Source organism: Geotrypetes seraphini, chromosome 1 (genome assembly GCF_902459505.1).
Source record: "Geotrypetes seraphini chromosome 1, aGeoSer1.1, whole genome shotgun sequence".
NCBI classification, from domain to species: domain Eukaryota; kingdom Metazoa; phylum Chordata; class Amphibia; order Gymnophiona; family Dermophiidae; genus Geotrypetes; species Geotrypetes seraphini.
Genome location: NC_047084.1, coordinates 179,416,440 through 179,430,828, shown reverse-complemented (window position 1 = coordinate 179,430,828; position 14,389 = coordinate 179,416,440). Strand labels below are relative to the sequence as shown.

The 14,389-nt window shown below is 47.1% G+C and overlaps 1 protein-coding gene across 4 annotated transcripts in view; it reads right to left on the bottom strand.

The window, feature by feature from the left end:
* Positions 1 to 14,389, bottom strand: part of CLCN3 (chloride voltage-gated channel 3) — a 190,404-nt gene that overhangs the window by 121,043 nt on the left and 54,972 nt on the right. For 3 of the 4 annotated variants that reach the window (XM_033942323.1, XM_033942304.1, XM_033942294.1), the window contains one exon: positions 13,579 to 13,759. In XM_033942323.1, the coding sequence (XP_033798214.1) occupies positions 13,579 to 13,750 (172 nt within the window). In that variant the 5' untranslated portion in view covers positions 13,751 to 13,759. Of the gene's footprint in view, positions 1 to 13,578; positions 13,760 to 14,326; positions 14,344 to 14,389 lie in introns of those variants that run through there. The other variant, XM_033942285.1, reaches the window with a different exon arrangement.

The window sequence follows — 14,389 nt, the reverse complement described above, 5'->3', positions numbered from 1 at the left end:
TTCCTTCTGTATCCCTGCCTGCCCTTTTTCTTTCTTTCTCCCTGCCCTCCCCCAAGCCACTGCCACTGCCATTACCATCGGGGACCAGGACCCAAACACCACCAATAACAGGCCCCAAGCTCTCCCTGCTTCGGCCAACCAGCATTCCTCTCCCCGACGTCAATTCTGCCGTCGGGAAGAGGAAGGCTGATCAGCCCAAGATCGTGATCAACCTATTGGGGGAAATGCTGCCGGGTCCTGCCTTCGCGGAAACAGAAAGTAGGCAGGACCCGGCAGGAACAAGAACAAATGCTTCACTAACCTGTCTCCCGCATTAGCCCGTAGCGAACACTTGCTTCAGGGCTCTCAACATGTGCGTGCCGGCTTCCCTTCTCCCCCCCCCCCCCCCGGACATAACTTCCGGTTTCGGAGGGAAGAAAAGAGAAGCCGGCACGCACACGTTAGAGCCCGGAGCATAAGTTCGCTAGGGGCTGAAATCTCCAAGCCGTTTTTTTTTTAATGTTCAGCAGCGGCAGATGACAGCTGGGCGGACCGCCCAGCTAAAAGGCCCTAGGGAGAACACTGGAGAGGAAGGCTGATCGGCCCGTAGATCAGGACGGCAACACGAGTGCGATCGACTCGAGTTGCCTTCCTGAGCTACTGGTTGATCGCGATCGACGCGTTGGGCACCCCTGACTTACAGGCTCAATCAATCTGCAAAACCTCTATAGCTTCAGGGAACTCAAATATGCCTTCTCCAATTACCATAGCTTCTGATAGTGAGTTAAATTCAGTAGCTGGGTTAAGAGGAATGTCACCCACCTCCTGCATACCCCAGTCTGCTGGTATAGCTTTAGTAGGCAGTTCCTGCTGGTGCCTAGCTGGGCTCTTGGTCTACCTGCTCGGATACTCTCCTTCTGAAGCTCTGAGTTCTCCCTTCCCTGCTCCTCCTCCTCTTCCTTTGTAACCTGAGCCTGACTTTAAGCAGCTTTAGGCCACACTCCCTAAGCCAGGGTGGGAAAATAGTATCAGGCATCTCATACTAAGAAGCAAGCAAAACGTCCCTGCCTCTAGAATCTGAGTGCCTTAAAGGAACAGAACCTCAAACATAACTTTGTGCAAATCCTGGCTATTCAAGGGAGAAAACCCTGAACTCATCCTGGATTTGTCACACTATGTACAAATGTTGTATTCAGGGCCAAAATGGCAGAGGAGGAAGATGTGGCCCAATGTGCAGCCATTCTCCTTTTATTCTGTCTCTGATCAGCACCATGCCAGACTGGGACTGTCGGGGGAAGGGGCAGCAGAGAGGGGAAGGGAAGTTTAGGTTCTTACCCTGATAATCTTCATTCCAGTATAAAGAAACTGGAGTCTTGACCAATAGGTTATTCACCTCTACTCGCAAGTTTTGCAGAAGGAATCATCCACAGCTTTTTGGCTCTGCCTCCTTGTGTCAGTGGGCAGTGCCCCATCTCATCAGTTTGTACCAAAGCAGGTGATCACCCCTAATAAAGGAGAAATAACAAGGAAGGCACTGGGAAATCTCTGACCAAGTCAAGTTTTTTCTGCCCTGCAACAAAGACAATTAATTAAACACCATGAAACATAATACAAACAAAGGTAGAGCCAAACAAGCCACTTGAGTGCAACCAGCACTAACATTTATACAGCTGGCATAGGCTCTCCTACAAGTTTTATCATAATGAGCTATCGCATCATTTACTGTACTTGATTGACAGCCAAAAACCAATTATCTTCATACTCTCTTGGCTGCTCCAAGACAAGCATTTGGAGACAACATATACATGTTCTCTCAGGGTTTCAGCAGCTGGCATTGTGCTTGTTGCAGGTTTCCGGATCTTGCTGTGTCTTTGTCAGGTAGAAACCAACGTTCCAGCCATCATGCTGTGGCTTTCTTCAGGGTATGCTCTGAAGTCTGCAGTGTGACTTTGGAAATAGTGGGATTTACTGACCTGATTGGGAACAGGGCAGTCCACCATTTTAAATTTTGGCAGGAAAGTCGGTTGGTCAGAATTTGAATTTTGTTGTAAAAGTCCATAGAATGGAAAAGTCTCTGGTAGGTTTAAAGATGTTCTCCCCGTGGAGCTGGGTTAGATGTTCTCTCAATCCAATGCACAGAGGGTGTCATAAATGCATGTGAAACAGAAGCTGATTTGAAAAGATGGCGCACTGAGGGTTCATCACCGTCATCAACTGACACCACAGTCTCCTGACCTCCTGTCCCCGAAAAGGACCCCAAATCATCCAAGGATGCAGCAGAGCCTTATGATATTAAAGGTATGGGAAGGGACTTCCAATACTCCCAGTTCTGATCTGAATGGACTCTAATACTAGGAGCCAGCATGTTTCTGAGGCAGAGAGATCTGCTTAGGACATGAATTCCAGTGTATCAGCACGGGTGCAGTCACAGGCAGCACAGCACTTCCTGGGCCCATTAAGAAGGCTTTCCACAGTAGACTGACAAAATCTGAGAATCCTCAGACAGAAGGCCCCAAGGACAACTGCAAGACCCCTGACTGGGGAGGTAGCACCTCTCCAATTCACTTGCATGTCATCCCCTCATTGCGTGCAGCCTCTAGACGGGATATTTTCCATGAAGATTGGCTTTCTAGGGTGCTACAGACTTGAGGACTCCAGAGAAGCTGATCCCGAAGCTCCTGCCCCTTCCTTCCATGACCCATGGAACACAGCTGCTCCTCATCTGGCAAATCCACACAAAAAGGCATGGATTAAGGTTAGAGTGCCATACCCCACGCCCGCTTGCGCTACGATGGCTACGTCAACTCGACTGACACCCCGCTCGGCCACACGTAGTCGAAATCAATTCATGGCAGAGCCTAGAGAATGACATGGGGAAAAATTTGGCTCCGTCCCTGCTCCGTCCCTGCGAGCTTGGTCCCCATCCCCGCAAGCCATCTGATCCCATCCACACAAGCCTCGAATAGTTTTAGACTGAACTTATTATATTAAAGTATAAAAAAGAAACAATATTCTATACAATTGCCAATTTATAAATCAGCGTCTTCTCCCCACTCTCTCTTCCCCATTTCCTTCAGCATCCTCAGCCCACTCTCTCTCCACTTCCCTTCAGTGCACGCATATAAAAACAAGCAAGCAATTTTATATCATTTTCATTCTATTCATTCATAGAAATTAAAGTCTAAATAATGCTAGTCACATAACAAAACATGATTTTACAAAAATAATTCCCTGCACAGTCAAGCCTGCAAGGATTACTAGATGTCTTTCAGCAGCTCCCCTCCCTCCCCCTTACCTTCGTGACCAAATCAAAATGATCTACTAACAATAAAATTTTAAAAAACACAAAGCACACCGTACGCAGAGAAAATGTTAATTATCATTTATATTCTATGGGTTTTCAAAGAGGTCAAGGCAGATGACTTTATGCAATGTCACCTCAGTAACAACTATACAAATATAGACAAATATACCCCCTCCCTTTTTACTAAACCACTATAGCGGTTTTTAGCGCAGGGAGCTGCACTGAATGCCCTATGCTGCTTTCGATGCTCACAGGCTCCCTGTGCTAAAAACCGCTATTGTGGTTTAGTAAAAGGGGGCCATAGTGCAAAATATAGACAGCAGATATAAATTCTCAAAACGGACATATTTTGATCACTAAATTGAAAATACAATCATTTTTCATAACTTTGCTGTCTGGTGATTTCATGAGTCTCTAGTTGCGTTTCCTTCTGACTGTGCATCCTTTCTTCCATTTCTTTCTTTCTTTCTGGACTCAAGCCCAATAATTGTCCCTTTCTATTCCCTCCCTCCTTCCTTCCTATGTCCTTAGTGCCCCTTCCTATGTCCTTAGTGCCCCCAGTGCCTCATTCCTATGTCCCCCTCACTGTCTTCCAGCCTTTCTTCCACCCTCTCCCCTGAAGCTAGCCAGCCTACCTCCCTTCCTCACTGCCTGCCGCGCTAAAGCCAGCCTGCCTGCCCCCCTCCCTCCAGCGCCGAAGCCTGCCCTTCCACCCCGTACTAACCCCCACTGCTGCTGCCCCCCTCAGACTAGCCCCCACTGCTGCTGCCAAACACCCCCCACCCCAGGTCCGCCGCCGTCTGCCACCCACCGCAACTAAAGCACAGGAAGGTCTAGGCGCCTGCTCACAAACCTTCTTCCTGACGTCAATTCTGACATCGGAGAGGAAGTTCTGGGCCAGCCAGGCAGCGATTGGCTGGCCCTGAACTTCCTCTCCGACATCAGAAATGACGTGGGAAGAAGGTTTGTGGGCCAGTGCCTGGACCTTCCTTCTCTTTAGTTACGGCGGGCGGCAGCGGCGGCGGACCAGGAGGGTGTTTGAAGCGGTGGTAGGCAGCAGCAGCTGGGGATGATCTGGGAGGGGGGCAGGCTTCAAGCTTCGGCACTGGAGGAAGGGGAAGTGATCGCCTGTCCCATTGTCCCCATGCACAGCTTCAGGACGCTGTCCTTGAAAACGGGACATTTTGGCGTCCCAAAGCTATGCATGGGGACAACGGGACAGGGGATCAAAAAAGGGGACAGTCCTGTTCAAAACAGGACATATGGTCACCTTATCTTTATGGGGAAGGGAAGCAGATTGGGCATCCATGCTCTAGCTAGCTGAGCCGTGAGCCGCACTCAAGCGGCTACAGGGCCGCATGCGGCTCGCAAGCCGCTGACCACTGTCCTAGAGGAATGAACCCTAAACTACTGAAGAGACACAAAGAAAGCTGGCTCCACAGGTACTCTGCACATTTGACCTTTGAGCAGCAGTCCGCCCACACGGGACTACGTCTTTTCACTGGTGGAGTAAGCCCAAGAATAGGACCTCTGAGCATTGAAACCACATAGGAAAATATAAAACCGACAGCAAAAATACCCGAAAATAAGAAAAGGAAGGCAGAGCAGATCAAACACACACCTTCTGAGTTCGCTTGCAGAAGGAAAAACCGAAGGAGGAGCTGTTCTCAAAGTCCTGAAGTGGAGGAGTTGGAAGATTTGAGTGGCACCCTTCTGCAAATTTCGCAACTAGGGGGAAGGAACAGCAATAGTACAGAATCCTATGTCTTTGCAATATATCCTAGTAATTTCAGGTAGGTAAATAACATTATTACACAAAATTTAAAGCTACTAGTTAATTTTACACATGAAAAATTGTACCATTTTATTACTACTTTATTTTTTATGATGGCATCTCCAAAATTGACGCTCCCTACACGTATAGCCATAAATGCCCATGACATTCTAGGCTACAGCAAAATCTTATTGTGGACCCCAACCCAAACTAACAACAAGCGTAAACAAGAAAGGGGGGGTGTCACATGAGTATTTATGGGGACTTTAAAAAGTGACCTGGTAATAGTATTTTTCAAGTTCTAGAATTTATGAAAACAACTTAATTTTACTGTACAAAGTATACCAATAATCAAGGAGGTTCAAAAGTAAGACAAAATCCAGTGTCTTCAGAACCTCAGTATCTTCCTACAGTCTAATTCTTAACTTTATTTATGCTACCTCTTAAATAAAACCTTTTCCTATCACATGATAATCTGTGTTACTGTTGTATTTGGTTTGCCTTATGTTCATGTTCACCAATTGCATAGAATTCCTACGAGTGTTAGAGCTTTTAATTCTGCATGCAGCCGGCAATAAAAACCCCTTACATAGCTTCATAAAAAGAGGAGGGGGAGGTTAATCAGCAACCATTCCAGAATATCAAGTCACTTGATCTCCATTCTGGTCAATGGGAAGCACTGCACCCTGTTTTTTTTTGCCTTTCCTTGACTTTCTAAATTTATGTGTTTAAGTTGATAATATACTAAAACTTTGGATACATTAAAAATAACCATATCACTTACATATAAAGGGATTATGTACTTATCATGGTAAGCTCTTTTCCAGTAGATAGGTGAGACATTCTAGACTAGTGTTCTTCAACCTTTTTACACCTATGGACTGGTGGGAAAAAAAAAAAATTTTGTGGACCGGCAAACTACTAGGACTGAAATTTTAAAACCCTGTTTCCGCTCCGTCTCCGCGAGCTTGGTCATTGCAAACAATCTGATCCCATCCGCACAAGCCTCAGTTATGATTTTATATTGAATGTATTTTATTAAAGTATAAAAAGAAACAATATTCTGTACAATTGTCATTTTATAAATATAAATAATACAGAGCAAAGATCAACAAAACCCCTGTCTCCCCTTCCCTTCACATATATCCCCTCTACTATCATGAAAACTGAATAAGCCAAATTATTACAGAATGCTACACAGAAATATCACACATTGCAGGAATAGGGTTAGGGGAGTGCAACTAGTGCAACTGCCCTCCTGGTCAGAGAGAGCCCTAAGCCACTGCCTGGACTTTGCAGTCCCCAGTTATGTCTAACACCAGCTCTAGCAGGATATATATTTCAAATCTGATATATTCTAATCACAAAATAGAAATAAAATTATTTGTTTCTATCTTTTGTTGTCTCTGGTTTCTGCTTTCATCTTCTTTTCTCTCTCTTCCTTCCAGCGTCTGCTCTCTCTGTCTCTTCAATCCAGCATCTGCTCCTTCCATCTACTGTATGATCTCTCCCCCTTCCATATGGTATTTGTCTTCTTTCTATGCCCCGTTCCCCTTTCCATCCAGCCTGTGCCCCTCTCTCCTTTTTACATGATTCATTCCAGCTTTACTGCTCTCTTCATTTTTATCTCTCCTACATCTTTGTCCCTCTCTATTTCTCCGCTGACCCCCTTCCCATCTCATTCCTGTCTCTCCCTTTTCCCTCCTCTAATCTCCCTGTCAGCTGTTTCCTTCCTTTTTCCTTCTCCCTTCCCTACTCCCCTTGTCCAGCAGTAACTTTCTTCCCTTCCCTCCTCCCCTCTCAGCAGCATCTCTCCTCCTTCCCTCCAGGTCCAGTAGCAGTTGTCCCTTTTTTCCCTTGTCCAGCAGCTTCCCAGACTCCTTTCCCTCCTCCCCTCCCAGCAGCATATCTCCTTATCCTTCCCTCCAGGTCCAGTAGCAGCTGTCCCTTTTTTTCCCTTGCCCAGCAGCTTCCCAGATTCCTTTCCCTCCTCCCCTCCCAGCAGCATCTCTCCTTCTCCCTCTCCAGGTCCAGTAGCAGCTGTCCCTTTTATTTTTTTTTTTACCATGCCCAGCAGCTTCCCAGCCTCTAACAGTGGCTTTCTCCCCTCCCAGTAGCTCTCCTTACTTGCCAGCGCAGCAATTCAGGAAGGCAGCCTCAGGTCCTTTGATGGGTCACGCCGCCTCTGAAGAAAGAGGAAGTTGCATCATCAGAGGTGGCTGCAACTCAGCAAAAGCCCCAAGGCTGCCTTCCTGAATTGCTGCACTGGTAAGTAAGGAGAGCTGCTGGGAGGGGAGAAAGCCAGTCGGAGGCTCCCCATGATCTCTCCGGCCCTGCGCGGACTTCAGCTCATCGATCTTGCCGGCCCTACGCAGACCGGCAGGAAATTTCATATGTCGATCTTGCCGGTCCTGCGCGGACCGGCAGGAATTTTCTGCGGACCGGCACTGGTCCGCGGACTGGCACTGGTCCGCGGACTGGCGGTTGAAGAACAGTGTTCTAGACAATAGGATTATTTCCCCATATTCACAACTCTGCAGAAGGAACACACTCTGCCTAGGTAGTACTTCACTGATTGGTTTAGCGCCCTCTCTACAATCAGTACCAAAGCACCCACTTATGTGAAGTAGAGGCACCTGTAATAACAGGTTAAACAATTAGTTCTGCTGAAAGGAATGAAACAGTACCAGTAACTGTCAACACAGGCTCCAAAGGAGCGCAGCACAACTCTTCAACAAAAGGAACATATATACAAATTCTTTCCAGCCCTCAAGGACTGAGTGGCCTCCAAGAAGCAGCATAGAGAAGCATAAACAGACAAACTGTAAACAGGCGCAGAAAGGTCAGGGCAGGGAGTCTAGAAAGTCTCACCTATCTACTGGAAATCAGCTTACTAGGGTAAGTAGATAATCTCTTTTTCCAGTGCAACAGGCGAAACATTCTAGACAACAGGGACGTTCAAAAGCAGTCCTCCCAAATAGCTAGGATGGGCTTGCTGTGCTGGCCCTTTAGACCGAGGATACAAAGGCCATGTCCTGCCTTGCAGCAACATCTACTCTGTAAAACGTGACCAATAGAAGAGAAGACCACGTTGCAACCCTACAAATCTCCTCAGAAGGGACAGATTTAGCTTAGGACCAAGAAGAAGCCACATTCCTGATACAAATTGCCTTGATGGAAACAGGGGACTGTTCCCCAGAAAGAATGTAGGCTGATGAAATGGCCCTAAGGATCCATCTGTAAATTGTTATCTTAGAAGCGGGAGCACCCTGCTTAACAAAATGAGTCAGCACAAACAGATGGACAGAGAGACGAAACTCATTAGTGTCCTCCAAATAATGCAGGAGAACCCTGCGTACGACCAGTTTCTTCAACAGGTGGTCTTGAGTCAAGGAACCTATTGGCAGAAAGGCAGATAAACACACTGCCCAATGAACATGAAAAGCTGAAACAACGGCCTAGAGCATCAAAACCAACAGAGAAGCATCTGAAAGAAGGCCAAAGGGAGCCTAGATAAAGCTAGACAGCACCAGACTAAGGTCCAAGGCAGGGATAGAATGGACAGCCATCAACTGATATGACGGACCCTGCAAGAATGGAACGACATCAGGATGAGCCGCCACAGAGGGCCAACTGTCCCGGGCTCTAAGTAAGAGAGCCCGGCTACTGGGACACACAATCACCGTAAGGCCAGTATCTTTCCAAGGGAAGAAAGGCAAGAATCAGCAAGATCGGAACTGAATATGGATTTACTTGGACCTGGACGCACCAATATTGGAAAACCATCTATGCTGTAGAGTACGCCGACCCCCTGGATGACTTTTTAGACTGTAGAAGAGCCTCAACACCAAGGGCCAGAACATCTCATATGTCCAAAGGTTGCATGCTCAAGAGCTATGCCATAAGAGGCCCTTGAACTGGCATGGCAACTAGACCCTGCTTGAGAGGGTCCGAAGAAGCGTTCAGCCCAAAGGCTGTGACTCACACACCCGCATGATCAAGCTGAATCCACCAGCATAACGCAGCCAGGATGAACCAGGATCCTTTGAAGGACATGGTCGACTAATGGCCCAGCACTGCATCAGCAAGTCGAGTCCTCTGCTTCCGGGCTCGGATCTTTGACGGAATCATTAAGTGGCCATAAGATCGACGCGGAGACTCCCCCTGCACTCCACAATCATCTGAAATGCCTGTGGGAACAGGATCCACTTACCTGGATCCAGAGACTGTCCACTGAGGAGGTCTGCTTGTTCGTAGTCCACTCTCGCCACATGTGCTGCTGTCAGTACCAGGGGAAGATGGTCTGCACAAGAAAAAGAAGGCAGGCTTCTTGAGCCAAAGGAGTGCTCTTGTGCCCCGCCCTGGCAATTGATATAGGCTACTGCCTTCATATTGTCAGAGAAGCCCCTGACTGCTTGGCTCTCCAAGGTCTTCAGCAATCTCATCAAGGCCAGACGAATGGCCCGGAGCTCCACCAGGCAGATGGATCTCTTTCTCTGCGTCTGAAACTCATCTGAGCCAAACAAATGGCCCTGAGCTCCACCAGGCAGATGGACCACTTTCTCTGCATCTGAAACTCATCTGAGCCAAACAAATGGCCCTGAGCTCCACCAGGCAGATGGACCACTTTCTCTGCTTCTGAAACTCATCTGAGCCAAACAAATGGCCCTGAGCTCCACCAGGCAGATGGACCACTTTCTCTGTGAGAGTTTCCAACCTCTGAACAGGACAACGATTGCAATGAGCTCACCAGCCATGAATGATGGCATCTGCCCTTACCACGAACCAGGAGACAATGAGGAGCAGAAAGCCCCTTAGAGGGATTGCGGGTGAATACACCAGTCGATGCTTGCTCGAGTCTATAGAGACCACGACAGCCAAATCTGCAAGGCATCTCAGTGTGGCACCCAGCGAGAGAGTAAGGCAGGCTGAAAAGGAAAGATGTGCGCCCTTGCCCAAGAAACTACATCCAGTATGGCAATCATAAAGCTTAGAACTTGAAGATTATCCCACACCGAAGGAGCTGGCCACTCCAAAAGCGCAGAAATCTTCTGTGTGCGAGTCCTGGGCTGTCAGACATGGTCTGCAGCCATACCAACGAGAATTCCCAAGCATGCCAATGACTGTGTGGGCTGCAGAGGACTCATTCCGAGGATAACAATCCAGCCCAAGTCCTCCAGCACCTGAAGCACCTGCTCCACTGTACGACATCCCTTAGCCAACTAGGGAGCTCTGATCCACCAGTTGTCTAGGTAAACTTCCAGACTCATCTTCCTCAGGTAAGCTGCTGCTGCCGCCACCACCATCACCTTGGTGAAGGTACAAGGCGCTGTCGCCAGCCCAAAGGGCAGGGCCGAGAACTGTTAAAGCTGCTCCAGAACATGAAACCGCAGAAACTTGTGGTGGGCCATTAACATGGGAATGTGTAAGCCGCTTTTCTAAGATCCAGAGAGGCCAGAAAGTCCCTCGGAGCCACTGCTGCAATGACCAACTGCACGGTCTCCATTCAGAAGCAGGGAAGTTTGAGAGTCGCATTCACTTGCTGAAGATCCAGAATAGGCCTCCAATCATCAGGACCATTCTTTGGCATGATAAAATAGAGAGTATCTGCCTGAGCGATCATGTGACACCTGCACTGTAGCTTGAATATCCAGCAAGCACTGTACAGTAGCCTGGACTCTGAACACATTGTCCGGTCGTCAGAACGGAGAAACCACAAACCAATCTGACAGAGGCTGGGTAAATTCCAACTTGTATCTTGATTGAATAATGTCCAACACCCACAGGTCTGCTGTAATTCACATCCACTATTTCTTCTCCTCTTGTCAAGGGTTCTGCTTGACTCGTAATTCACATCCAGGCACGCAGAAATCCGAGAGCCAGCTCCCTATCCGCAGAGGGGCATTCGTCATCCTGGCATCATTGTATCTTTCTGGTAGATTGTGCATGATGGGTGGCAGAAGGTTGGGAGCTCCTGGAGTTCGCATACCGACCTTGGGAGCTCTGGGAAAATCTCTGCGACATGGAATGTGCATACTGTCTGGAGCAGCTGGAGCCATGAAAATTAGAATGCCCAGAACCCCTGGAGGGTCTGGGTCTACTATCAGGCAGGGACTCTGGACAACAGTCCATTACTGAATCTATGAGGACCTCCAGGCCTGTGCCAAACAATAACTTCCCCTTAAAAAAGATAGCCTCGCTAAAGTCACCATGGAAGTGGAAACACCAGCCCACTGCCTGACCCAGAGCATTCAGCAGGCCGAAAGGAAGAATGCTGACATCTTTGCCAGCACTGTCAAAAGGTCATATAAGGTATCCACTATATAAAGTGTCCCAGCCAGCAGCAGTTGAGGAGGCTCCACCACATCAGTCTCTAGCAAGCGCATGTAACAAAAGATGTCACCACAACAGCTCTGATGCCCAAATTGGCTGTTTCAAAAAGTTTCCTGAGGACCACATGGCAGTCCTGTATAGCTTTCAACCTAACACATTCTGCACTGGGAAGAAAGGTGTGCTTAGTCACTTGTGCCACAAAGGTATCAACCTTGGGCTGCCCCAGAAGCTGCTGACACTCCTGCGCCAGGGGATACAAGCGGGACATAGCTCTAGCACTCTTCAAAGTACCTTCCAGAGAGTCAAACTACTCATAAAAATCATATCTGGATGCCAGGGAAAGATCACAGAATGCGAGCATCCACTACAAAGCCTAGATGGAGCCAGCAGAGCGGCTAAGCCCAATTGCTACAAAGATGCATAGTAAGAACAGGCAGAGCTGCAGACTTGATTAAGCGCAGGACAGCAGGATCATCACAAGGATCCAGAGCCCCCAAAGGATCCGCGGATCCAGCACACAAGTCCAGATTCTCTGATCCGGGAAGAGCTGCACTGTCAAACAAGGAATCAGAGATGTCAGGATCAGCAGCCGAATCCTCCAAATTAGGAGCAGGCCGATCAACAGCTGGATCAGGCGGAGGCGAGGCATTCCTGAAGGCACCACGCCACCCAAAAACGCCCTGGGAATGAAAGGAGACTGCTCAGGAGAACACACCTTTTTTTTTTTCCTAAACTCTTGAGTACAAATGTTATGGTTTTAGAGAAGGTATTCAGCTCTTGGGACATGGAATCACCCTTAGAAAATTTAAATTTGTGTATCTTAGACTGCAGAGAGTCCACAACCAGGCTGACTGAAAAATCAGCCGTGCCGAGCCCTGAAAGTAATGGAGTCACCCCGCTAGGCTGGCTGAGCATCTGATCACCTACTTCTGTGGGTGGAAAGCTAAGCCGGTCATTACAGTTCCCCCCAGCTGCTAAATTTGCGCAATACTGGCATGAATTCACATGAGGAGATCCCCAAGGATTCCATCCCAGCAATTTTCCAGGCAAAAGTCACAGTTTTTTAAGAAGCAGGGAGAAGAAAAATAGATCGCTAAAACTCCAAGATGGCCACCGTCACCAAATTCACACCAAAAACACAATATTTCTCACACTTCCCAAAGTCCAAAAAGGGTGATTTTAGGATTTTTCAGGAGGAACACAGGGGAACATGCAGAAACTCAGAAAACCCCACTTTATAAACTTTCCCTGACTCTCTCACAAGCTATCAGCTCCTTGTACTCACTGTGACCTGATACACTGGAATCCACCTGCTCACTCACCAGATCTTACTCAGTAGCTGTTTAAGAATTCACTGCCACAATGCTGTGAATGTTCTCACAAAGCTAATCTTCAGGCTGCTGGTCAGACTCCACTGTCTGACTATGCCTCCATCCCAGTGGACCACCGGATGCACATCAGGATGGACGGAGGCGCGAAAATGCATCCAGCACTGAGCTCCCTGAGCTTGCCCAAAGTCTGCGCTCAACCCCTGTTTAACAGAAGGTGAGACTTCAGGGACGGCCCTGAGCTACTAGGAAAACTATGCAGACTGGCTAACAGGTACCCAAAAAGGATCGGCCTGTCAGCTACAGACCGAAGTCTGTGAATTTTCAAGCAGGCAGAGCTCCAAATTTGCTTCAAATGCAAAAATACCCACAAAGGGGACAAAACTACATCAAATTCAAAACAATAAAATGGGGAGAGCAGAACACACATAGCTGCAGACATGCATACAGAAGGAAAGACTGTAGAGGGCACTAAACTAATCAGTGAAGTTCTACAGAGGCATAGTGAAAAATCCAGAGTGGTTTCCTTCTGCAGAGCATGTGAGTATGGGGAAATAACCCCATTGTCTAGAATGTCTCGCCTATTGCACTGGAAATAACTTTATGTGCCACAAAAGAATCTGATACGGGTACCTTGTGTTTGAAAATAGGGTTGTTTTGTGTGCGCAAAAACTCTGACTTATGTGCATGACAGAGAAGGTGGGATGGCTTGCCATTATACGTTTTAGTTTATTTTATGTTTGTACTATGTGATATTATAATCTATTTTAGGCAGAAAAATCAATCACCCAAACCATTAGTAAAATTTAGCCAATAATGGAGTGTAAAATTCAAACCAAAAGCAACAAAAATCAGCTTACCTGATGATGCATCACCATCTAATAAGTTGTCATCCTCAGAGGTCTGGAAATCCATGACAACACCGGTACCATCTAGAAGCTCTTCATCACTACTTGCACTGGTAATACTGTTGTAACTATTTCGGTAGTAACTTCTATGAAACAGCTGTTCAGACTCCATTTGACTGTTCATTACCTATTTCTGGGAGAAGAGAGATTCCACTTAAAAACTGTTTTGCAAATCTGCTCAACACTTAAAGCAGACTATAAATTTGCTTTGCTTTTACCTATTTTTGTTCTTTTTTTACATTATTTTTATTAGTGAAAAGCAAAGATACAACACATTGTATAATGATCAAAAGTTTTAAATGCCATTCAACTGGGTCAGGCTAAAAACACAACTCTTTGTAGAGTTTTATCAAATCAGTACCTGTACAGATATCTCTGTCCCCCTGAAACACAATTCTGCCCTGTTCTATCATTTTCCACACTAACACCCCCTTGCCTATCTTTCCTGCCTTACCCCAACACTCTGCCATATAATTCACTCTATTCCTTTCTACTCCTTTCCACATACTCACTTTTAGGGCCACAACCGACTACAACCCTTCACTCCACAAGGTTGGCAGGCACATATTGGTGCAAAAAATAAATTTAAAGCAGCCATTCGAGTGAGTTTACATTCATGGGCTTTCAGTTCAATGTTTGCCATTTCATACATCAGACACTTCTAGCGCTGAACTGGTGGCTCTTCCTCACAACTACTGGCCCAGTGGTCTAGTGGTTAGAGCTGCTGCCTCAGCACTTTGAAGTTGCGAGTTTGATCCCAGCT